The sequence below is a fragment of the Diachasmimorpha longicaudata genome, chromosome 9 (assembly GCF_034640455.1).
Source record: "Diachasmimorpha longicaudata isolate KC_UGA_2023 chromosome 9, iyDiaLong2, whole genome shotgun sequence".
NCBI classification, from domain to species: Eukaryota; Metazoa; Arthropoda; class Insecta; order Hymenoptera; family Braconidae; genus Diachasmimorpha; species Diachasmimorpha longicaudata.
This window is the reverse complement of record NC_087233.1, coordinates 6,667,730-6,690,733: the sequence shown is the minus strand read 5'-3', so window position 1 is coordinate 6,690,733 and position 23,004 is coordinate 6,667,730. Positions and strand designations below refer to the sequence as shown.

The 23,004-nt window shown below is 38.3% G+C and overlaps 6 protein-coding genes, 1 long non-coding RNA gene and 1 other non-coding gene across 21 annotated transcripts in view; 4 read left to right on the top strand and 4 right to left on the bottom strand.

The window, feature by feature from the left end:
• LOC135166262 (neural-cadherin) overlaps positions 1 to 3,539 on the top strand; it is a 113,829-nt gene extending 110,290 nt beyond the window's left edge. For 4 of the 8 annotated variants that reach the window (XM_064128361.1, XM_064128364.1, XM_064128359.1 and 1 more), the window contains 2 exons: positions 107 to 268; positions 352 to 3,539. In XM_064128361.1, the coding sequence (XP_063984431.1) occupies positions 107 to 268; positions 352 to 461 (272 nt within the window). In that variant the 3' untranslated portion in view covers positions 462 to 3,539. The remainder of the gene's footprint in view (positions 1 to 106; positions 269 to 351) is intronic. The other 4 variants (XM_064128363.1, XM_064128365.1, XM_064128362.1 and 1 more) reach the window with 1 other exon arrangement.
• On the bottom strand, positions 3,483 to 4,599 carry LOC135166265 (uncharacterized). Its single transcript, XM_064128369.1, has 4 exons — positions 4,345 to 4,599; positions 4,173 to 4,271; positions 3,947 to 4,092; positions 3,483 to 3,777 (listed from the first exon to the last, which is right to left on the bottom strand). Exons 1-4 carry the CDS (start codon positions 4,582 to 4,584, stop codon positions 3,591 to 3,593), a joined length of 672 nt encoding a protein of 223 aa, XP_063984439.1. The 5' UTR covers positions 4,585 to 4,599; the 3' UTR covers positions 3,483 to 3,590.
• Positions 4,600 to 4,781: 182 nt separating this feature from the next.
• LOC135166264 (uncharacterized) lies at positions 4,782 to 6,414 on the bottom strand. 2 transcript variants are annotated; one of them, XM_064128367.1, is made up of 4 exons: positions 5,895 to 6,414; positions 5,481 to 5,579; positions 5,124 to 5,302; positions 4,782 to 5,036 (listed from the first exon to the last, which is right to left on the bottom strand). In XM_064128367.1, the coding sequence occupies exons 1-4, from the start codon at positions 6,261 to 6,263 to the stop codon at positions 4,916 to 4,918; spliced, it is 768 nt and encodes a 255-aa protein (XP_063984437.1). In that variant the 5' UTR covers positions 6,264 to 6,414; the 3' UTR covers positions 4,782 to 4,915. The 2 variants fall into 2 exon arrangements, with proteins under 2 accessions (XP_063984437.1, XP_063984438.1); XM_064128368.1 differs by having other exon boundaries at positions 4,908 to 5,036; positions 5,121 to 5,302; positions 5,895 to 6,411.
• A 3,580-nt stretch (positions 6,415 to 9,994) lies between these two features.
• On the top strand, positions 9,995 to 16,438 carry LOC135165949 (aromatic-L-amino-acid decarboxylase). 2 transcript variants are annotated; one of them, XM_064127781.1, is made up of 9 exons: positions 9,995 to 10,157; positions 11,973 to 12,064; positions 12,333 to 12,453; positions 12,978 to 13,091; positions 13,153 to 13,402; positions 13,725 to 13,985; positions 14,139 to 14,347; positions 14,482 to 14,682; positions 15,193 to 16,438. In XM_064127781.1, the coding sequence occupies exons 2-9, from the start codon at positions 11,985 to 11,987 to the stop codon at positions 15,397 to 15,399; spliced, it is 1,443 nt and encodes a 480-aa protein (XP_063983851.1). In that variant the 5' UTR covers positions 9,995 to 10,157; positions 11,973 to 11,984; the 3' UTR covers positions 15,400 to 16,438. The 2 variants fall into 2 exon arrangements, with proteins under 2 accessions (XP_063983851.1, XP_063983852.1); XM_064127782.1 differs by lacking the exon at positions 9,995 to 10,157 and adding an exon at positions 11,525 to 11,549.
• Positions 16,439 to 16,552: 114 nt separating this feature from the next.
• LOC135165947 (peroxisomal N(1)-acetyl-spermine/spermidine oxidase-like) lies at positions 16,553 to 19,345 on the bottom strand. The gene is made up of 7 exons (XM_064127774.1): positions 19,131 to 19,345; positions 18,840 to 19,064; positions 18,346 to 18,696; positions 18,051 to 18,242; positions 17,375 to 17,700; positions 16,923 to 17,201; positions 16,553 to 16,803 (listed from the first exon to the last, which is right to left on the bottom strand). The coding sequence occupies exons 1-7, from the start codon at positions 19,184 to 19,186 to the stop codon at positions 16,613 to 16,615; spliced, it is 1,620 nt and encodes a 539-aa protein (XP_063983844.1). The 5' UTR covers positions 19,187 to 19,345; the 3' UTR covers positions 16,553 to 16,612.
• On the top strand, positions 17,784 to 18,754 carry LOC135165954 (uncharacterized). The gene is made up of 3 exons (XR_010299608.1): positions 17,784 to 17,917; positions 18,042 to 18,249; positions 18,476 to 18,754. It is a non-coding gene; the product is annotated as an uncharacterized LOC135165954 (long non-coding RNA).
• Positions 19,346 to 20,065: 720 nt separating the features above from the next.
• The window catches only part of LOC135165948 (aromatic-L-amino-acid decarboxylase-like), a 46,185-nt gene continuing 43,246 nt past the window's right edge, over positions 20,066 to 23,004 (bottom strand). For 3 of the 5 annotated variants that reach the window (XM_064127779.1, XM_064127776.1, XM_064127778.1), the window contains exons 2-9: positions 22,735 to 22,970; positions 22,332 to 22,565; positions 21,930 to 22,059; positions 21,590 to 21,850; positions 21,392 to 21,509; positions 21,235 to 21,325; positions 20,645 to 20,845; positions 20,066 to 20,564 (exon numbers count right to left, since the gene is read on the bottom strand). In XM_064127779.1, the coding sequence (XP_063983849.1) occupies positions 20,235 to 20,564; positions 20,645 to 20,845; positions 21,235 to 21,325; positions 21,392 to 21,509; positions 21,590 to 21,850; positions 21,930 to 22,059; positions 22,332 to 22,565; positions 22,735 to 22,935 (1,566 nt within the window). In that variant the 5' untranslated portion in view covers positions 22,936 to 22,970 and the 3' untranslated portion in view covers positions 20,066 to 20,234. The remainder of the gene's footprint in view (positions 20,565 to 20,644; positions 20,846 to 21,234; positions 21,326 to 21,391; positions 21,510 to 21,589; positions 21,851 to 21,929; positions 22,060 to 22,331; positions 22,566 to 22,734; positions 22,971 to 23,004) is intronic. The other 2 variants (XM_064127777.1, XM_064127780.1) reach the window with 1 other exon arrangement.
• On the top strand, positions 22,157 to 22,228 carry Trnap-agg (transfer RNA proline (anticodon AGG)). Its single transcript has one exon. It is a non-coding gene; the product is annotated as a tRNA-Pro (tRNA).

Sequence of the window (23,004 nt, the reverse complement as noted above, 5' to 3'; positions counted from 1 at the left end):
GAATCCAAAAGAATATTGGAATTGCATTCGCAAACGTCGTATGAATACGAAATTTCTGGAAATTGAGAAATACCTGGATTCACTCTCCATTTTGATTGCATCCCAGATCCCCTGGGGCCAGAGCCCAATGTTGGAATGTTCATCGAGGATCACAAGAAGCGTGCTGACAGCGATCCCAATGCTCCGCCCTTTGATGATCTCCGAAATTACGCGTACGAAGGTGGTGGCAGTACTGCGGGCTCCCTATCATCATTAGCATCGGGTAAAAGTCTCTAACTTTTTTTGTCCTGATTAATCCCAACCCCCAGAGCTCGCCAAGCCATTACCGTGGCGATTTACTTGATTTTCTAGGCACCGATGACGAACAGCACGAGTACGAGTACTTGGGTGCATGGGGCCCGAGGTTCGATAAATTAGCAGACATGTACGGCCCAACCGAAGAGAGCGAGGAAGAGGAATAAAGAAATCAATTCGTCTCGTAGGTCTCATTAATTTTAAATAACGAATGATGACAAGAGCATCATAAATTCGTGGGAAAATAAATCCAATAAATCGAAAGATTGCGAGAAAGTATAGAGAAAGAACTAAATTGTAAGTGAATGTAAGTTAAAATTTTAGTCATGCCCAAAAAGATGAGAGAAAACGATAAAAAAAAATGGTCATTCTTGTTCCAAAAATCAGACGAGCACGAACTTTGCAATAATTTTAAGCTCATAAAACAAAAAAAAAAATATTTATTAACTGCACCAAAAAACCTGAGATGCATGAAAATACGTGTACTATGCCCAAGAGTATGTAAGACTTTTGTATAAATTCGTTTATTTATTTATTCGACTTAAGGAAACGATGAAAAGCTAATTGTTAGAATTTTTTTTTCTCGATAATTTTTTTTTCTCATTCATTCATTCGTCATTCATCAATCATCAAAGTATATTGTATCGTCCTACGTCTTTTGTCAACGACTCAGTGTTCGGTTTTTTCTACCGATGCGTTTTTTAATTAAAAATTGAGAGAAGGAAGAAACTGCTGATGAAATGATGTGAAGAAAAAAATCTCTAAAATATTTTTAAGAAGAACAAAACCACATACCAAAGAACAATCGCTGATAATGCGTTCATCTTTTTTATACGTAATAGTTAAATGAATGAAGGTCTCAATTTTTTAACTCCATTTAATTTTCTCTCCTCTCTGATGAAGAAAATAAAACAAGAACGATAAACGAATTTATTATATATTCACTGTTGAGACAGTTAAATAATTATTATTGATATGAAAGAAAATGAAAAAAAAAACATTAGATGTTTGAGATGTGCGCCGTGGCATGTAATGGAGTATTATAGTTTCTTCGCCACAGTTTCATCGTGGCTCTGCCATAACTAGATGAATATAAAGAGAGAAAAACTGGAAAAAAAAATTATAATCGATTTATTCACAATTTCCACTTCTTTGTCACAAGAAAAAAAAATGTGAAAGTGAAATCGTAAAAAAATTCCCATCGCCATTATTAGAAGTATTATTGTATGATTATGGATATTATTACATAATATATGAATATTTATATTAGATTAGGCGACCAAGGCGCCACAAAATGCAAAATCATCAATGAGCCTGATGAATGTTACTATCGAAACGTGAAAAAACGATGAAGAACGAATTTTTAGGGATTAAACTAATGACAATGGTAATTAGCTCAATGGCATCGTCATTCAATGTCGTAATTAGCCATTAAATGACACAATGATCCATGAAAATTCAAGCACTAACGATTAATCAAGTGCTTAATCACCCGATTAATCTCTCGATATCGACTGATCAGTGAAAAAAAAATTCCATGGGAATAAAAAACATGAGGGAATTCATTACCCAGGATAATTCATAGTCAATTTACCGATCTAGGGCGGTCCACAGTGACTAAAATTTAATCCATAAATAAGTGGTACATACGAAGGAAAAAAAAACAATGTGATCGATGTACGAAGATATGTAATTATATTATTTACTCGACGATGATGAAAATGAAGGAAATCACGAATCTAAAGAAGTCATAATAATTCGTCGGAATACTTATACAGTTAAAGCCAGATTATTGTATAATTATCCTACACTCATTATCGTATTTAATTATAGTTTTTTGCGATTTGTGATATTAATTTTTTTCGCGTATACGCTGTCCCCCATAAAGTGGCAAAAAAAAACTAAAAAACAAGCCCTCTTCCTAGTCTATCGTATAAATTAGTGTAAGATTGAATGTTTTCTTCAGAAAAATCCTACGAATCTCTTCCACAAATCCCTTCCCACAGTTCAGAGACATAAAAAATCTTTGATAAAAACCTTCACACTTCCCCCAACTTCTTAAACATTTCATTTAATCAATTCGATGAGAAAAAAATATTCATTTCCCATTTGTTTTATCAGTCTATATCGTTTTCGAACTGAACCACAAATTCTGAAGTTCAATAAATCCGTAGTGTTTAAGCAGCGAGACAGTATTTCCACAGACTGGCATTAGTGACAAAAAAAACAAAAGGAAAAGGTAAATATAATGAAAAAGAGATAAAATAAAAAAAAAATACATAGAAAAACAAAAAAGGTTTTATCGTTATATATGAGTTACGCCTACGTGCGTGTGTGCAGTGGCATTAAACTAAAAGAAATAATAATAGTTAGATGACTGTTGTGTATGTACATTAAACGAGTCGTTATGGATTTTATTATTGAATTAATCGCGCTCCCTCGCCCTCACCCATTCACCCTCCCCTCCTCCTCCCTCTTCCTCCCCATAAAGACGGTATCTCACTCGATTCAATGTCATCAGAAGTCCTCTCCCTTCACTCACAAATGTATATACGTAATGTAAGCCAATTGGAAAGACGAAGTACATACGTCCAAGTGGAATTATTAATAAAAAAAAATATTTCATGCACACGATTGAATTATTAATCAGCCTTATCAATTGCTCACTATTCATTTGAGATCCTGTGGAGACATTTGCGTAACAACATTCCCCTTGAATTTTAAATTTCCTTTGAAAACATTTTCTGTTAAACAATTGGAGCATTTAACTTTTAAAAAAATTACATATCCACGATCTCTTGACTGCCTAACTATGAAAATTTAATTAAGCAATACATTTCATTGAGATTTAACGAAGACATTGAATCGAGAGTGAAACGCTCAAGTAGTACCTCAAACATTGTAAAGCCCAAACGAATGATTAAAATAAAATGAAAAATGTTTTAACCGTAGCCGTCGTTGAGATATAAAGAGTCACACTGTAATATGTATATATGCTGCCACTGAACACATCTCATTAGTACAATTATCAATTATATAAATAATAATGAAATAAACAATCTACATTATAATCGAAAAAAAAATGATGAAAAACCAACAACAAATACGTATTATCAAATTGAATTGATATTAATTGATTATTAATTATAATTATTATCACTATTATCTATACCATTTGTACGTTATACTTCAGTTTCGGACGAAAATAAAAAATGCCTTCTTTTTAATAAAAAGGATAAATAGTATTTTGGAGTGTGATTATTTTCAATTTTTCGTTTGATTGTGGATGGTTACACTTATGGACTTCGTCGACGGCTTTTACTGCGGTGTTTCTTTCGGCTGCTTGACTTCGAGGAGGACCTGTGGCTCTCATTTGGACCGTTGTAAGGACATCGCTCTCTAGAGACCTTCTGGAGTTCGGACAGAACCCTTTGCCAGAGCCTAGTGCCTGCGTATTCGGCGAAGTCGAGGGTTCCATATTCGCTGGAGAATATTTGGTTGTTTTTTTTTTCAAAGTTAAAGTGAATTAATTGCAATTTCGAGAACATCACTCCGGAATTTTCTCATTTCAACTCTAAAATTCTTTGAAGGGGAAAGTATTGTTGGGAAAGAGATTCTGTGAAATCTGAAAAATACTTGACACGGGACTTACTAGTACATCGTTAAATCCAAAGCCCTTGTCACATGAATAGACGTGAGAAAAACTGCAACACTCAGTCCAAAGCTCGCTGCCATCATCGGCAACTGATTCATGACAATCCATTCAGCGGCGTCATCATAGTCCAGACTATTCAGCGTCTAAAATTTATCGCTCAATTGAACCTCCGCCGAAGCTCAAAAAATCAAGGACACCAGAAAGATCAATGGAATTACGTTACGTGGCAAACGGCTCTAGGGAGTCTCGTCCTTATCACCACGTCAATCGGGGCCCAGACGCAGGTCCCGAAGAAATCCAGAATGAATGAGGTAGCGAAAAACTTGAGGCAATAAACGAATTTTATGACACTCGCACAATTCAACCATTTTCATGCTGAAAATGTGAAGTTGTACCTCGTAAAGACACAGCACTGAAGCCGATGGTTTTTTGAAGCTCGAAGGAACGAGGGAGATGTTGCTGGTGATGACGTAAACCCCGGAGACAAATATACACGAGGTGAGTCGTGACCCGACCAGGACAGCCTCATCTTCATCATCATTGTCACTCCGAAAGTTGCATAGACACGGTTGATAAATCGAGAGTCCTGATAAATATAAAAAGAGCGACCAAATAGTGCAGAGGAGCTTTGTCATTTACTCAATTTTCCAACCATGATTTTTCGAAAATTCCCGTCGACAACAGAATAAAAAAAAACAAAGGCGAGTGGAATTTTTCCTCCAACTGTTATTCGTATCATGATACCGTGACAGAATTTATTTATTAAAAAAAAATCACATTCACTTAAAAATGCATTAATTACATAAAAAAAAATATTAAGTATTATTTATTCACCCGCAAAAAATTAGAGCAGGGCCTCCTTTTTCATTACATTTTTTCATGAACAAAATTAGACACAGAGTTCATCGATATTTATAAAAATTTAATAGATCTTGATAATCCTAAATGGCACGAGTCCGTGGATCATCATGATATGGAGTGTAATGCAGCATCATAAATGAAGAAATCGGTGACCTCAGGGTCCTCGAAGCAGATCCTCCGGTTCCTCAGACGTTTTCTAAACATCCTCGACACAGTTGTCTCCACTCTGAACACAAAATATAGTGGCTGGATGCTCCAAGAGTACCAGAGAAACGATAACCCGAGGAAATAAAAATTTTCAAGGTATTACTACTTGGCCCAGCAGTCGAGGATGACATCGAGGGATTCTGTGGCGTCCAGCATCCAGACGAATGAGAGGATCGACATGCAGACGCTCATGTGAGTGACGGCGTCTTCTTTTATCAGGTAACCAGCCACATTGGTTAGATGGGAGTAACTGTCCAGGCCGGCCTTCGAGTTGGCCCAGTACAGCTGCTCAGCAGCCAAAAAATTATAATCAAAATTAATTAAACAGATGTTACGATAAAATGGAAACAATAAAATTTTTATTTTATTGTCCAATGCCGAATTTCCATCGCCTTTAAATTTTACTAGCGTTGGTGGGATATAGGGTAGTTTATTTTAACGCAGGGGTAGGTCTTCTACTCACAAATTTACTCGATTCCTGAGTGAGACACCAGAGAGAACTTATCAGGGGCATCCAGACGATGCGAGTCGATAAATTTGTCACAAAAGCTGCTACGAGCATCTAAAATTAACGCAGAAATATTATCATAAACTAATCAAATCATATGAGCCCTCGATTACTTCCAGTATCACTCAAAAAATATTCAAATAACAAAAATTGAGCCCCCGAAGAACCGAAAACAATATTTTCACCAGTGGCAGTGGAAAAAAACGTGTGTGGGAAGACGAGTTGATCCAACTCATCTCATTAATTTCTGATTGAGTCGCTGACATTATACGTTCAGAAATAAAATAATTGCCTGAATACTTTTTGCATAAATATTTATATAGTATATATTAATTATATGTACTGATATATAAATAGCCCATGCCTCACCTCGTAAAGATACAACAATAGCACTGGTGGTTCTTTGAGGGAGGAAGGCCAGGGTTTAAACTCCGCGAGTAGTGACAGAACAGAGAAGGTGAAGATAAGGGATGCATGGGTGGGTTGGAAGGGCACAAGGTTTTCATGTTCAAAGCACAATCCTATTACACAAATTTGCCTGATGTGTGCGTACATTCCTGCGCCGACCATCGCTATCCAATGGAAATTAATGCACTCTATGCAGTCTCTCACTGCATCCATTTTGACTGGCTCCAGTGAATCATAAAGGGATTTAGGGTATCGTAATCTCGAAATTTTTCGTTTGCAATATCTAAAATTGTTGACGAGGTTAACTGCAACTTCACACCGACATTCCATTTTTTTTTGTCGATGGAATTAAAATTTAAATTGTTCGAAACCATCTCAGCCCTAATTCAATTTTTTCAATTTTTTTTTTTCGTTTTTCTGTCGACGTTTTTATGTTTCGTCATTAATTAATAGTTCGCGAAGGGAATTTTAGGGGAAAGGAGTAGCCCATCGTTAAACGATGACTTTATTTTAGTCATGAGTTGAATTATTATCGATGGGATTTTCTACTTCCAAATGATTGATGGATCAACCCTCGGGAATCCCCTCTTGGATGTCAGGTCTTTCCCTCGAAAGGTAAAAATATATGTCGCGACAAGGGTAGAGTCATAATGGAATTTCCTTGTACTCCGTTATCCTTTCATTCCTTCTACTACTACGTGATCGTAATTACTTCAGTTTCATCTTCGGAATGGAATAAAGATGAGGAGCCTGAACTTTATAAAATTAATTTATAACAAAAAGTCCCTTTGCAACATAATAACAATTGAACCTCGACTCCCCCTGACTCATCGCGTTTTTCTGAACTAATTAAAATCCTTCATTTAAATGATTTCGATTAAAAATTCTATCTACAACAAAAAGCAGTCCAACAATAATATTTTTCATTCCTCGTTAAATAAATCAATTCCAAAAAATATGAACAATTCATTGTACACTCTCCTGATTAGTGTGAAGTGGATTAGAACCTGCCCCTCACATTCTTAAGAAAATATATAAAAACAGAAAATACCCTCATCATTCAGAGGAGTACAATTGACTAAAAAAAATCCTTCCAGCAATTTCTGAGAGTCTTATTCAAAAAATCCACTCGCTAAATCCTGACTTTTACTGGTAAAAGACTCTTCCGCACAATAGAATACAGAAACCCCAACCACATAAGTAGCCCATCGGCCCCTTCATCCATAATGCATCCCATTTGGAGATGGGTTTTACTCTCGGTGAGGATGAATGACGACAAGTGGCATACGTTTACCCTCGCCCTCACCCCGTGCACCACTTGCCCACCGGAGGAACATAAATAAATATCAGGGAGATACCTGAGGAGAGTGATTGCACCCTCGGCCATTTATTGCTAAAGCCAGGGCGATGAGTTAAAGATAATTAATAGTTCTGGTACTGTGATATCACATCTCAAGGCCTGCGGACGACCGCTCCTGGAGCTTTCACGGGGGCTCTGGTGATCCGAGAATTGAATTGAAAGCACAGAGGGTGCATTCGACCGTAGAACTTCAGGAAATTGTCGGTTGATTATTATCCCCTTTTACTGAAGGCTCGTTCCCAGACTGTTAATTCTCTTTCACTCACAGACTGTTCAAGACTGTTGGAGGTTTCTTGATACTTCAGTCACTATGACATCTAAATTATCAAACTCATGATAAAACATTCAGTATAAAACTCAGTGAAAAATAACAAATACAAATGACAAACAAAAATGCAATTTTTCAAATACAAATTTACTAAAAATATTTTTTTATTTCTGAATTCATTTATTTAAGTGGATTAATTATCAATTTAATTATCCATTCGTTAATTTCTCAGCAAAATTGTGGGGGAATCAGTACAAAATATGAAACGTGTGATAATTATTTACTGGACTTTCCATCATTTTATTTTCATGTACCACACGAACTTTATCACGTCGGTTCTCTTCCTTAAAAGACTAACTTTATAACAATGCGACAGCTTCAATGTAAAACTATCCGGATGATCACGAGGAGATAAGGGAAGTTGGCCCAATCGTTGGAAAAGTGCAAGATCCCGCTGATTATCCAGCGGGAAGTCGTAGTCATGGTGACGGCACAGAGCACTGGAGAACAGAACAAGGACACTATTTTTTTTTTTTCACTCCTTTCTTTTTTTATCAATCGGCGGAAAACGAGAAAAAAAAATCGTGAGTGGGAGGAAAATGTCGCAGGGCTTTAAATGAAAAGTCCTTCTCTCGGTGAGGTACTTCAACCCCTTTATCCTCCTTATGTTTCAGTGGAAAATGAAGGCTGGAGTCAGCCGTTGCCGCACACGTCCCCCTTGGGACACCACGATTAGATACTCCAAAGTGTCTTTCTTTTTTCTCTGGTCTTTCTTCGGGGAGAATTGGAGGAGGAAAAAGGGTGGCTTGAATTTATTCCGGGGGTGAGAAGCACGTCGTATATCAAGAGTATTGGTGAGATAACAGAGCATAAATGTACGATTTATTATTTATTTTCTGGAGTAAATAAACTGGATGCAGTTTTTCTGAGAATTTCTTGTGTCATTTGAATTTAAAAAAAAAAATCGTCTGGAATAGAAATAAAGAATTTGTTTTTTTTATTACGTAACAAATTTATTATATTTAAAAAATTGCTTAATGGTGCTCGAATAATCCGGGCAGTTTTCACAACTTTACACTAATGTATTTCCTGTGCACATTTGTTGCATAATAACCAAAACAAAAACTAGAATAAAATGAATGACTATAATTCCATCGACACGTACAACAAGGCTCCAGCTTGTTGCTCCACAACGTAAGGTCATAGACGAAAAACCTTCTTTATATTAAAAATGAAAGTATACGAACAATACTTGATACGTTCAACAACCGCTCTATCTGCCAAGGACACACTTAAGTTTCCCATGCATTAGATACATGCAATCAAAAGTTTATCCTTGAATTCACTATTTCACCAGCCAATTGAGTTTGCCTGGCTGAAGTAGCCTTGATTGGTCCAGCAAAATTGAATGAAGATGAAGTAGAAATGACACGACGAATATCCTGATATTTCTCTGGCAGACAGTGGGAGACAGAAATTTATTTATCTCGGGTTAATTATGATTTTTCTTAAAGGCAGTTTCAACAAAATACTCCTCAATTTTCCTCGCTCTTTTGAGTATCAGGAAAACGGTCGTTAACTCAATTTGTCGGGTACTATGACTCTACTCCTGGTGCATAATAGAGTTATACGCTCAACTTGTGAACAGAAGCGTCGATAAATGGGCTGTTGAGTCAACTGACGGAGATGTGAGAGAGGTTGGGGGTATTTAATCATTTCGAACAAAAGTCTCTTCGAAAATTTATGGAAATTATGGAAAATAATGAAAAAGAATTGCACTAAACTATTAAATTATTTTATAGTTTCGCTGAGATCTCAGGGAATTTTGTCAAATGAAAATTGTAAAAAATCTATGAAAAATAAGAAGAACCTTTCCTCCTCATCTATTCATTTTTCATTTCTAAAAAAATATAATAAGTTGATAATTTATTATTCAGATCAATTCTTGTTCCATTATTCTCCCTTTTTCCATTTCCCTCCATTCGTTTGACGTCCTACCCCATTTCCATTAATCCCCCTCTAATTAAATTGACTAATCAATATAATATTCAATTCGTCGACATTATAATTCCTGTGATGATACCCCAGTATTATTTTTGCCATTCAATCCTCAATTGCCTCACGCAGACAAGACAGGACAGCAGGGGTAATCGATTGGAATGACAAAAGCCAAGTGTCAGGACTCAATACCAAATAGCTGACATCCTGGACCCCCCCCATGAACTCAATTACCATAAAAAAATTGTCAACCGTTCGTTTAGTTTGATCTGGACCAATGCATCATCATAGGAATGAATTCATGCAAAATCATTAAATTTCTGTATTTCATCCCGCTCTCTCCCTTTGCCCAACCAAATCTCAGCGATTCCATTGGCCAGAACATCTAGCTGTGGATGGGTATATAAACCGATAGCAGGAGAGTGGGGCTCCACATAAACCCTGACTGTACGAGAGTTTCGCGACACTGGCTCACCGTCCACCAAGCCAGTCACATATCACGTGTTGAAGATTCAAATTTGGTGATTGACAAATACAGTAATATTCCCGGATATATTTTACATCAGTGAAGTCATTCATCCATTACTCGATAAACCACGTGAGTATTTTTACGAGTCAATTAAAAATTTTTTTTATTTATTTTTACGTAATGTCATGTGTGGAAATCTCTTTCTGTTAGAACTGAGATTTTTTATTTTCTCTGATTTGGTTTAAACGAATTTTGGGAAGTGCTCTGGGTTTTTTCATTTTGAAATAATCGACGTTAACTTGATGATGAAGAAACTTCTCTCAATTTTTTCTGGTGAGCAACTTTTTTTTATCTGTGGAGAACTGAAAACAATCGATAAATGCAGTCGAGAAATCGTAATCTCAAACAGCTTAACAACAGAGCACTCGAGTGCTGATTGAAAGTTTCCACACCCAATCATTCAATTCAGCTATTGGCATTTGTGACGTTAACAGTAGTGCTTTACTGAGTACCGTCAATTCATCTTCTTCTCGAGTTGTACTTCACTTGAATTGACTTCCAATGAGGAACTGGCAGGAATTGACTTATCTCATCAGACGAGTTCAGTGAAAGATCTGCACGAAGAGAAATTATTGATAAAACTAAAACCCTAAAATTCTCCAAAAGTGTGTCACGAGTCATCGTTACCTCATCCACCCCTAAATTTACTACAAATTAATAATTAATTGACTAATTAAAATGCTCTAATGTTTAATCGAATTTTCCACGAATTTCCTCTAAAAAAAAATTCCCGTCATTTCTCTTCACAAATTGCAAATAAAAAAAATCTGTCGTTGGAGTTATTCTTTGGACAATGGATCACTGACGTGAGGTAATTCCGTGTAGGATAAATTCCAAGGAGTCCACTTTTTTCTCTCAACTCGCAAACACCAGAGGCCCCGGGGCGATTCAAAATTCTGGTTTCCTCCACCTCGGTTTTTCCATGATGCACCCCAAGGTGAATAGAAACATAGAGAGGAGTGAAACAGCTGCAGAAATGACTTTGACGTCACCAAAGGGAATTCCCAGTCGAAGTTGTTGACTTTCTCGTTGAATTCCTGCGAACGCACATGCGAAAGACAACGTGGATATGAGTCATGGCCACTGTTCACTTTCAAACTGACGTGCAGTTATCTTTTGCCACTGTTCCGTTATCCCCTCTCCTCGGTCTATGCGATAATATTTCGATGTTGATTTGCGTCTTCTGCGAGTTCTCCAAGGAATCGCGGAAATTATTAATCCCCTTTACCCCATCGCAATTTTTTTCGTAGCCTAATACAAATGTCAATGATTAAGACGATGACTTAAAAAAATCATGAACGATGATCCGTTTCTTGGACTCATCGGAATTGAAGTAGAAAAATGATTAATGATCAGACACTCAGCGTCAGCGGTCGCCGCGATTTCCCCCGATATTCGTATAAAATCCGCGATAAGTGTCAGTACGTGACGTTTCTGTTTTGTTGAGAGAATTAGCGAGAGGTATTGATCTCCCTCGGTGTTATCTCACAAACAAGACTAACCGGATGCTTCACTCATAATATCATAATCCCACACTGGCTAATTTATCCCAAAGAAAATCAGTGGCAAAGTGACAAAACGAGACGAGCCAGTCTTGACCATCGGTCAGTTTTAACGGTCTATCTCAGAATCTAGGGGAGATGGAAAAAAAATTGTATAACATTTTTTGGAGAGGAAATTGAGTACTACAACAAATGTTATTACAACAATTCCGCTATCTCCGTTAGATCCGGAGATATTGATCAAAAACTAAACTCAGAGATGAGTCAACTCCTCGTCTCACCACTTCGCAAGTGAAATAATAAATTTTTAATAATAATGATGATATGAACAAACGGGTGAGTAATTTTTACCGAACTTATTTGTTCGTATTGTCATTCGCAGGTGACTCCCGCAATGGATCCCGAAAGCTTCAAGGACTTCGCTAAAGAAATGGCGGATTTTATCGCCAATTACCTGGAAAACATCCGCGACAGGTGAGAACGATCAATTATTATTTTTTTATAATTAATCAATTGTTCTGATTATTTAATTCCACGGTGTACTCACTATCCTGGTAATGGGAGTAACGAGATCAAGGGAACTGATTATTCCTGATTGTAAATCAGTAGTAATAGCCGTATTTAGACAGTTGTTATTAACGATCCAGTGGGTGAAGGTTTTTTTCTTATTTCATCCTTGAAAAATTACACTAATGCATCGACCTTGTGTCCTATTCTTGTTTTTTTTTTCTGGTTCTTGTAGGCGAGTTTTGCCGACTGTTGAGCCCGGATACATCAAGCCACTCTTGCCAACGGAGGCACCGCAGGCACCCGAACGATGGGAGGATATCATGGGAGATATCGAGAAAATTATCATGCCAGGGGTAATATTGACTATCAATTTCCACGAGAGCGACCCTGGCCGTGATTCAGGGGTTGAAAAACTTTATTTACAGAAAGGATACGCAATTTTTATCCTGCTAACTTTTTTTAAAAAATAACCCCAGAGTTTTTAAAAATCGAATTCTATCCAGATGTTGATAAAATTTCGATTTATTTTCATAGTAAATATTGGGGTATCCTTAAATTTTTATTACACGTCTACTGACCCTTCAAAACGTAACTATCACAGCGAGAAGGGTATTTAAACTTCACGGGGGGGGGGGCAGTAATTGCCGCAGTAATTACCGAGAGAGCGGCATTGAATTCAATTTACGAGGAAAAATAATGAAGTTTCCCTGAAAATCCAATAACATTCTCAATTTTTATGTAAAGAAAGGCAGGAATTTTTTAACGCCCTTTAAAATTCAATGAATATAACATTCGCAATATATTTATCCGACTCTTTAGATTGAAAAAAATTCAATGCAATTCAATTCAACGAAAAAAATTAAATGAAAAATTTTAGGTAACTCACTGGCACAGTCCGAGGTTTCACGCGTATTTCCCAACCGCCCAGTCCTACCCAGCAATCGTCGCCGATATGCTCAGCGGTGCTATCGCCTGCATAGGTTTCACCTGGGTAAGCAATATCTTTCGAAATCCAACGAACAATGCAACAATCTCCATCCCTTTCCCCCCAGATCGCAAGTCCCGCATGTACGGAATTGGAAGTGGTGATGCTGGACTGGCTGGGTAAGATGCTGGAACTCCCCAAGGAATTTCTGGCCTGCAGCGGTGGAAAAGGTGGTGGTGTGATTCAGGGAACAGCTAGTGAAGCCACCCTGGTCGCTCTCCTCGGCGCCAAAGCCAAGAAAATTCGCCAGGTGAAGGACGAACATCCGGACTGGACTGACACCGAGATCACGGGCAAACTAGTCGCCTACGCCTCCTGTAAGTCCCCACAATTCCCATTTCACTGGAAACTGTCTCGTACCTTCGATATAACGAAATGAGTGGAGTTGAGTGAATTTTTATGGCGTCGTAGCACTTCATCAGCTAGCACTTTGTTGCCATGACGACGCGTAATAACCACTGGAGTTATTTCCACCAAAACCCACCCCTCACCTGACCCACGCAATTCCACTCAAAGTTACGAACGTTGGTAGACTTATAAATTGGAAAATCAAGGATTTTTATCAACTGCCAAGAAGTGAAAAATCTGCTCGTCATAATATTTTTTTAGTATTTTTTTTAGAGTTTTATTTTGTTGCAGATCAGGCGCACAGTTCTGTCGAACGTGCTGGGCTTCTTGGAGGTGTTCAATTCAAACTGGTGGACGTGGACTCCAAGTACAAAATGAGGGGTGATACTCTCGCTGATGTTATTCGACAGGATAAAGAGAAGGGGCTCATTCCGTTTTATGCTGTTGCCACTTTAGGAACTACTTGCTCCTGTGCTTTTGACAGACTGGATGAAATTGGTCCTGTCTGCAATGACGAGGGAATCTGGCTACATGTTGATGCTGCTTATGCCGGTATTTACATTGATTCAATTCACTAATGAATTAATTACGAAATAGTGAGCGATTAATTGTTGTAGAACTAATAATTCTTGAAAAAGTGTAAAAAAAATTATTAGAAAATGAATTGGATTCGGATGAAAGTTGAGAGATATCTTTTGACTTCAGGATCTGCCTTCATCTGTCCGGAATTCCGGTATCTGATGAAGGGAATTGAAAGGGCCGACTCATTTAATTTTAATCCACACAAGTGGATGCTCGTGAATTTTGATTGTTCAACGATGTGGCTGAAGGACCCAACTTATGTGATCAACGCCTTCAACGTCGATCCGCTGTACCTTAAGCACGATATGCAGGGGTCAGCACCAGATTACAGAGTACGTAATGTTCATAAAAAACATAATTAACCATCTGAATAAAATTTTTTAATTATCACAGCTCCTTTCGCAACAGTTTCCAATTTTCGGTTCCCAAGACTGAATTTCTACGATAATTTCCTTTTTTTCATTAGCACTGGCAAATTCCCCTGGGCCGACGTTTCCGCGCCCTAAAACTGTGGTTCGTCCTCCGCATCTACGGAGTAGAGAATCTCCAAAAATTCATCCGCAAGCACGTCGCCCTGGCGAAGGAATTTGAACAACTGGTCCTCAGCGATTCGCGATTTGAAATCGTAGCTGAAGTCGTTCTCGGGCTCGTTTGCTTCAGACTCAAGGTAAATATCAATCTCAACGTCTCCGTTCACTTCTTAAAAATGGCCTCGATCCTGTTGTAATCTATCACAAAAAGTTCATTCACAGTCATATCTGTTTGATTCGTCAGGTGTTGAAACTTTGTATTGTTAACACATTCGTTGACTGAAGACTTTTATACGGCTTGTGCTTCCCAGGAACGCGGTCAATTTATTTTTAGCCTTCGGGTGGCATATGTTGCATTCAATTTCACTTTCAATCTTTGCGGAAAAAACTCGGGTTTTAATTTATTTTTATACCTTTCTGCGGATTCAAGAAGACAAATTTCACAAAATGGGGGAGAAGGAGCGCAATAATTAATTGAGCAACGGACCTTTCGAATAGTTCGATTTTACAACCGAACGAATTTAATTTAAATTCATGATTTTTGTAAAAGTGAACGGAGAGTTATTTCATTCGATTCGAAATAAAAATCCGATTTTCCTCAAATAATCGAACATCCTCGAAAAAATTTTCTATTTTTTATTTTCCAGGCCTCAAATGATGTCAACGAAACCCTCTTGAAGAGGATCAACGGCGCAGGTCTCATCCACTTGGTCCCATCCAAGATAAACGACACGTATTTCCTCCGGGTGGCCATATGCTCTCGATTCAGCGAGAGCAAAGACATCGAGAATTCCTGGAAAGAGATAAAACTTCGCGCTGACGAGGTCCTCGATGAACAATCCGTCTCCAAGTGATGGCGGGCGCAAATAACACGTGGTTGTCGTGCCCTAGCGCCAGCCACCTGCAATCAATCCTAATCACTTTTGAAAATCACATCACCAAGTTTGAACCTCTGGTGTCATGCACCCGCTGACACCGACCTTGTGTAACTTTCACCGATCGAGTCCGCGGGTCTCTAGATATTGTGACAGTTACTTTGATGTTACAAGTGTCTCGATGTTATCCCTCCCCTTCAACGTCGATCACCCACTCGTTCCGCAACAGTTTTTAATTACTTGTACGTGGGATTTATTCCGCAATCAAATTTACCTTGGGCTCAGATTTTTTTCTCTCTTCGGATTTTGCGAGTGAAACTAATTAACTCGACGTTTTCTTTAGTTTTGTAAATACACTATTAGGGATCAAGGTTTTTTGTATATATATCACTAGGTGAATCGTTGGTATTTATTTTTTTTATGATGAATTGTAGAGAAATCGGTAGTGAAGCGGTAAAAAAAATATTCAAAAGTCCTTTTCGCTTGAATATTAAATAATCTGCAACTCAGTATGAAAAAAATATTATTCATTCATTTTAGATGCAAAAAATGCAGTAATTTCGTTTTATCGCTTCACTGCAAAATAAAAATTTATGAGATAAGTATTTGTGCCGTTACATGCATTTGATAAATACCGCTGCAGTTAGGACAATAAATAAATTTAGCTTGCGTCCAACAGTTCAGGATGAGCACCTGAGCTATAGCATGTTAGCAATAAAACTGGAACAATGATTTATTCAATGGGACCAACGGGAAAGTATTCAGGAATGTTGAAGATGCCGAGTACCTGTTGTTCGTACGTGCAGTGAGAGAAGAAATTATTTCCAAAAAATTGAATTTATCTCTGAAAAAATTATCTACAGAAATATTTTTTTTTCTCAGTGCACTGTGACAAAGTCTTATCTTGCCATTCGTTTAGCTCGTTGTAAATTTAATATTCACATCATAATTGTTGTTGTCATCACATTATATAACAATTGTTAAACAAATAATATAAAAAAATAATGGTTAGGTGTAATCGGGGTATTTTATTTCTCACTGCCTACTCGATTTTGGGAAAAACTTGACTGGATAAATAGAAAGGGAGAGGGAGATTGGACAATTGAGAAATAATTATTGTTTAAATCTTCAATTACTATATTTTATTTTTTACAAAGCCAGACATTTGATAAGGTAATGTCTCCCTTACAATTCAAGGACATGCGGGCTTGCATTTATCATCGGGGGGTGTTTTTGGTGGTCCACCGAAGCGTTTCGTCAGCTGAATTATCCTCTCTGCTTCTCTGATTCCACTCAATCTTGCCCCGTGGACTGTACTGTAGTGTCCGGGGATCGTTGCCTCACCGGCGAACAGTAAGATTGGGGCAATCGGTTCACAAGACCCTGAGGAGTTCATAAAAATATTGTGGGAATATTTTTAACTTGTCAACCAGGGGAACAGAATGATTTTCATGATTCCGAAAAATCGTGTGTGGCAATTCCACAATTTTTTCACTCATTACCAGGAAGCGGACTTGACAAATCACACTGATGTCCCACTGTACTGTCCATCGCCATGTAGCTGTAAGCCCCCGCGAAGTGCGGATCCATGCACCACTTGCTCCTGAGGATGTTGGAGGGATATGGAAGTGTGGGGTCCCCTGTGAATTGTCTCAACGTCCTAGTGATTGATTCTACAACTTCCTCATCAGAGCAGAGCTCCATCTCCGCTGCCTCTCGACCACTCACTAGGGCGCAGAGGACGTGTTGGGAACCCGGGAGTTCCTCGACGTGTGCAATACCTAAATATTATTTTTTATTCCACAATAAAATTAATAGATTCAATAATTACGATTTCCTGTAAATCTCATTATGGAATTTAATGAGTCCTAACGATTCTTCTCCTCATCGCGAATCAATTTTAATCAGATTAATTAAAAAAATAATTATTCTAGAAGATTTAGAGTTAATATACCTTTGACCCAATCACATCTGTCTGCCAGTTCGTCGGCTGACCACGCAAGGTTTATATTCCCTTCTCTCCAAACCCAGAAGGGTCTTGCGTACTCCAGAAAAATTTTATTAACATATCCGTAACCGAGCTTGCAGATAGCATCGACTTTGTCGGCTGGTAATGCAGGACAGAAGAGTTTGTCGTGTTGATTTTTCAATACCCCAAGTGGTACAGTGACTATGACATAATCAGCTAGAAATTCCTCGCCATCGCAGCATTTAACGACGGCACGAGGACAGGAGTCACTCACTGCTCCCCATCTCACACAGCTAACAGGCTTGCAGTATCTGAGGAAACAACGCAAAACGGTTATGACTGATAATTTCGATAATAACAGGTGCGATGGAATTTCATTTGAAAAAAAAACTGGGGAATTGACTGCTAAATTCTATTAAAATTCTATTCATTCTCGGACGACGCTATTTTAAAATTGCGCAGCAATTGAAATTCAATGAGAACTAGTCGATAAAAAAATTATAAAATATTAATAAATCAGTGTAAAACGTGAGTCATGACGTAACTAAAGTTAACAAGAACGATATTAATTAGTCAATTATATAAATATTAATTTTATTTGTGGGACCAGGGATTATTTAAAAAATTATCTGTTTTTCTTTTAAATTATCAGAGACCATACCTTAAAGAACAACTTGGAAGGTCCCTGAGTAGAGGAGCTAGGACACCAACGTATCCAAGAGGAACCCTGACGTTCCCTCCAGGAATCTCAATGTAACTTCCGAACTGATCAGCAGACACCAAAGATAAGTCATCCCCACATCGACTTCTCACTAGATTCGTCATTCCGTACATAACTCGGGCGGCGTCGTACCTGAAGAGTAAGTTTTGAACGATAAACTTTGAAAAAAATCACTCTCTCAACTCCTATAAAAAATTAAAACCCATCGACCTACGAAATCTATCGATTCTTATACCTCTGCTCCTCCGGAAAATTGTGCAACTCCTGTTGAATCCTCACACCAATGAAATTTAGAAGAGTTCCGTGAGCTCGGCCACAACCCAGAGAGAATAATGCAGCTGCTTGTTGTTCAATTTGTTTAAAAGTATGATAAGCGGTGATGCTGACGGGAAGATCAATTGCTCGGCCGTCGCTCGTGCAGAAGAGATTTTTCGTGGGGTCTGGCCGGAAAAGTGGATGTTTCAGGAGGCCCTCCTGGGCTGCCAGGGTAAAGACAGGATTTGCCACGCAACCACCTTCGATAAAATCCGCCCCCATCTCCGCTACGACGTCTCCTAGCCAACACGAGTGGATTCGTCCTCCAGGTCTATTTTTAATGAAGAAATCAGGTAATTTATGGGACCTTCAGGGACAATTTAATTTGCAGAAAGTGAACGTCATAATTTTGAAGGAGATTTCTATAAATTCATTATGAATTCCTTAAATTTATATTGTTATTCTCATTGAAACCTGTCTGTGGCCTCTAGAATAGTGAAATTTTGTAGTCCACATTGAACCAATCGGTGGGCAGCCGATAGTCCAGCCATCCCAGCTCCGATGATGACCACCGTTGGTTCTGGTTTGCATGGGTCCAACATACATGGATCCAACTGGCATGACTCTAGTTTCAACCCTTGAGGACATGGCGGAGGCTTTTTTTTCACGTCCTCTGATCCTTTCTCTTTTGCAAAAAATCTAGTCGAAAAAATTCACATTTAACCCGCATTCCCTTGGTTAGTTTCTCTCTAATTAAAAAATCACCTCGTAATTGATTTGGGGGGTTTCCATTGCCGAAGCCGGATTCGCGCTAGGAGCATCTCACCCGGTATATCTCACATTAGACTCGTAATTTTTCCTTCTTCATGAATAAACAGTGGATATCACAATTTATTCACTGCAACTCTCGTGATAAACAAAAATAAACGATAGAATGTCATGTCTACATTACAGGAATGACAGTTTTACGTGATATTCGACTGTTCGTGAGGCGGAGAATGGAATTTTCCCGCGTGGTTCGTCGGTAATGCAGCGCGACCAGCTCCGGCGCCGGTTGCTCAACCGGTCACAAGATGGCGGACCTTTGCCTGTTGCGGAAGCGTCGGTTGGACGCAGCTCCTCAAATTCGTATTACAAGAGCAAGATATAAAGGTATACGAGGAAGTGAATCGATTTTAACAATAATTATGGTGGTGATTAACTAGTTTTTATCAAATTTTCGGAATGTGTGAAGAGTAAAGTGAATTATTTGGGGTGTCACAGTCGAGACCATTCTAGACCGCGTTCAGTGCTTTGTTTTCCGAGATCATGAACAAAGGACTTCTAGTGCGTCGAAATTAATCACTGCTATCGAGCCGTTTTATTTATCGAGATCGAAGCGGTGATTCGACAAATCGTGGCGATGATTTAGTACATTTTAGTGTTGTTGAAGTGCATGATTTTTTTTGTGTGTGAAGTGAGGTGAAGTGTGTGATTTTTGTGAGTGCGATCGACGATCTTTTTGATGCGATTGAGGAAATGCAGAAGGGGTAAGTGACTTCCACTTCATGAAGTTCAATACCTCAGGGGAAAGGAGTCAAGTATTTCTCATGAAAATGATTTTTTTGATAACCTTCATTCAGAAAATAATTATTTTGACTTCACATGACTTCCAAATTTCCCCTGCGGTATTATTTATTCTTAGAATTTCAAAAGACAAATCCAGATCACAATTTATTTATTTTTCTTACGATTTATCACTCATTGCACAAGTGCATAACAATAATCATTAACCAGTTAAAAATAATTAGAATAGTTTCATGGGATAATTAACACTTAAGATAAAAACTTAAATCGATTGTTTGTGGTCCCGTTAACAGCGACAATTCATTACGATATTTTTTGTGTTGGTTTCGCATTTTCAATCTTCATATTCTTCAAGCGAGCTGTGATTCCTCCTTCTTTACCAGAATACTCACTTGTTAAATCTTCCTCCTCATTTTTCAATGCGATCTGTTCCTGTTTCAATTTCGCTGATAGTATTTCATCCCCCTGACCCTTTATCTCGTTCCATGCGAAATCAATATCCTCAGCTTTAGTAAGATGAGTGCATACTGCAAAACGAATTATCAATTTCTCTCGATAAGTCGCAGCAATCAGGTAGATGTGCTTTCTCGCCATCAATCTATCAAGGAGTTGGCGTGTCAGTGAATTGTCACCCTGAAACATTAACACATTTCATTAGTATAATGAGAGAAAAATTGAATTGCCCAGGTTGACGTCATCAGGTCCAAAATTACCTTCATTCTGAAGCAGACGAGGCCCATAGATCTCTGTGTAACCAGCTCAAAATTGTTGTCAGATACCACATGCGATTCAAATCTCTTTGCCATCTCTATTGAATGACGTATGTGATTTTGGAGACCCTCGACTCCATATAATCTCATTACAAACCATAATTTCATAGCTCTGAATCGACGGCCCAAAGGTATTTGCCAGTGCTGCAGAAATAAATTTCCCAAACTAAGTGATAAAATATTAAATATCCCAGTCTCACGGAACTCGATTATCGTTGCATTCTCTTTTCAAGTTTGTTTCATAATCTCTTCAAATGTATGCAAACGATGCACTATTGTTAACCATTATTATTGAATTTTAAACGTGTAACGAATACATTTTTTGCTAAGTTTCCTATTTGAATAATTTGACGGTAGCAGTGAGACTTTGCTCAGCCTTATAAAGAACCAATTTAATTCTTCCTAGAGTTTATGATCTATTTTAGAAGACATTACCATGATTATTATCACTTTATCATGGAGTTATAAATATATTTTCAATCCTGGTTTTTTAATCAATATGCGGATGACAGTTATCAATCAGATTCACTTACCCTGTAGTCAGGTGCTAGTCCCTGTTTGTCATGAGCCAGATAAATTCTATCGACGTTGAAGGCATTGATGAGTTGTCCAGCATCTTTCACCCTAGATCAGATGAATAATGAGGAAATAAATTACTAAATAATGTGCATGTTGGGAAATTTAACTTACCACATGGCCGAGCAATCGAAATTAGTGAGAAGCCATTTGTGTGGATTGAAATTGAAGGAATCAGAATATTCAATTCCAGCCATTAGGTGTTGGTATTCAGGGCATACGAAAGCAGCACCTTCAATCGTAATAATGGCATATACAATCAGAGAATGACAATTTTGATGATGAATATTTATTGTAAAGTGGGTGACGTACCTGCATAAGCAGCGTCTATGTGAAGCCAGACATTATTCTCTTTGCAAATTGGTCCAATTTCATTCAAGTTATCAAATGCACAGGTGCCAGTTGTACCGAGGGTTGCAACAACGTAACAAGGAATGAGGCCAGCTTTCCTGTCTTTTTCCATCGCCTCCAGCAGAGTTTTTCCTCGAAGTGAGCAATTTTCGTCAACTGGCAACAGTCTCATCGGCATTGAGCCCAGGAGTCCCGCCTTCTCAACGGACGAATTCGATTGATCTGGGGGGAGCACAAGGTAGGACTTTGAAATTTGTAGTTAGAAGAAAATTATAAGATCGTCTCGGGGATTATTAATTACCTGAGGTGTAGGCTACAAATTTAGCCTTCAGCAGGCCACTATCCAAGTTCGGATCTTGACGTTTCATGTGCCTAACCATACGCTCTTTCGCTGCCAAAAGGCCCACCAAAGTTGATTCACTCGCGGAACCCTGAAAATCGCGATTTTTATCGAATTTATTGATCAACAGAGTTGACTATTCACACCCGCAACTCTCGACTCTTTATTTTGTCGTGATAAGTATTGTTGGCTCGTTGGTCTAGGGGTATGATTCTCGCTTAGGGTGCGAGAGGTCCCGGGTTCAAATCCCGGACGAGCCCTCTTTTTTTTTAATGCGAAATATTTCCGCGATATTGATACACATGCGTTTGCTATTTAATTAGCGTTAATTCCACCGCGTTATATGAGAATAGTTGAAAATACCTGGAGAACTCCGCCACCAGGTCCTTCGCTACAATTCAGAAACTCTTTTGGCAGTCCCATCATTTTTCCCAACCAATTCATTGTTACAACTTCAAGTTCGGTGCAGGCAGGTGATGATATCCAGGAAAATCCGAGTGTTGTTATTCCGGCACTCATCAGTTCACCCACCACTGCTGGGTAGGAGTTGGCAGTTGGATAGTAGGCATGGAAACGTGGTGAATTCCAATGGGTTACCTATTTTTGCATAAACAATAGGTTTCATTTCAAATCATGGGGATGAAATTCGATTCTCTCGTGTTTTTTATGGCCAATTTGAACCTGAATAATTGCAATAATTATGCAAATTCAGGATTTTGTGATCCTCTTCATTATAACGACTGCAGAAACCTAAAAATACACTCACTCCTGGTAATATGACGCGTTTTACATCACTCAAAACTTCCTGCCATGATTCTGGTTTCTTTGGAGCTTCAGCTGGTACCAATTCGCTCAAATAACCAGGCTCAACACTTGGGAGAACATCTCTTTCCCTCAGGGTATCGTTGTAGTTGACAATGAAGTCAAGTGTCGCTTTTCCGAACTCGAGAAAATCTTTGTTTTCCATGATTACGTGGTATCACTACTGAAACCTGAAATGGTCTTTAAAAAAATTGCGATTCAGGGTGTTGATAGA

Bases quoted from the DNA above. Each gene is read 5' to 3' on its own strand.
- LOC135166265 (XM_064128369.1), bottom strand. From the start codon at position 4,584: ATGACAAAGCTCCTCTGCACTATTTGGTCGCTCTTTTTATATTTATCA. The intron at 4,272-4,344 runs GTACAACTTCAC...TATTGCCTCAAG, and splicing joins CAGTGCTGTGTCTTTACGAG to TTTTTCGCTACCTCATTCAT. The intron at 3,778-3,946 runs GTAAGTCCCGTG...AATATTCTCCAG, and splicing joins TTGGATTTAACGATGTACTA to CGAATATGGAACCCTCGACT.
- LOC135166264 (XM_064128367.1), bottom strand. From the start codon at position 6,263: ATGGAATGTCGGTGTGAAGTTGCAGTTAACCTCGTCAACAATTTTAGA. The intron at 5,580-5,894 runs GTGAGGCATGGG...CGTTAATTTTAG, and splicing joins TATTGTTGTATCTTTACGAG to ATGCTCGTAGCAGCTTTTGT. The intron at 5,303-5,480 runs GTGAGTAGAAGA...GCTGCTGAGCAG, and splicing joins CTCAGGAATCGAGTAAATTT to CTGTACTGGGCCAACTCGAA.
- LOC135165949 (XM_064127781.1), top strand. From the start codon at position 11,985: ATGGATCCCGAAAGCTTCAAGGACTTCGCTAAAGAAATGGCGGATTTT. The intron at 14,348-14,481 runs GTACGTAATGTT...TTTTTTCATTAG, and splicing joins GGTCAGCACCAGATTACAGA to CACTGGCAAATTCCCCTGGG. The intron at 14,683-15,192 runs GTAAATATCAAT...TTTATTTTCCAG, and splicing joins TCGTTTGCTTCAGACTCAAG to GCCTCAAATGATGTCAACGA.
- LOC135165947 (XM_064127774.1), bottom strand. From the start codon at position 19,186: ATGCTCCTAGCGCGAATCCGGCTTCGGCAATGGAAACCCCCCAAATCA. The intron at 18,243-18,345 runs GTATAAGAATCG...CTTACTCTTCAG, and splicing joins AATTTTCCGGAGGAGCAGAG to GTACGACGCCGCCCGAGTTA. The intron at 17,701-18,050 runs GTATGGTCTCTG...TTGTTTCCTCAG, and splicing joins CTTCCAAGTTGTTCTTTAAG to ATACTGCAAGCCTGTTAGCT.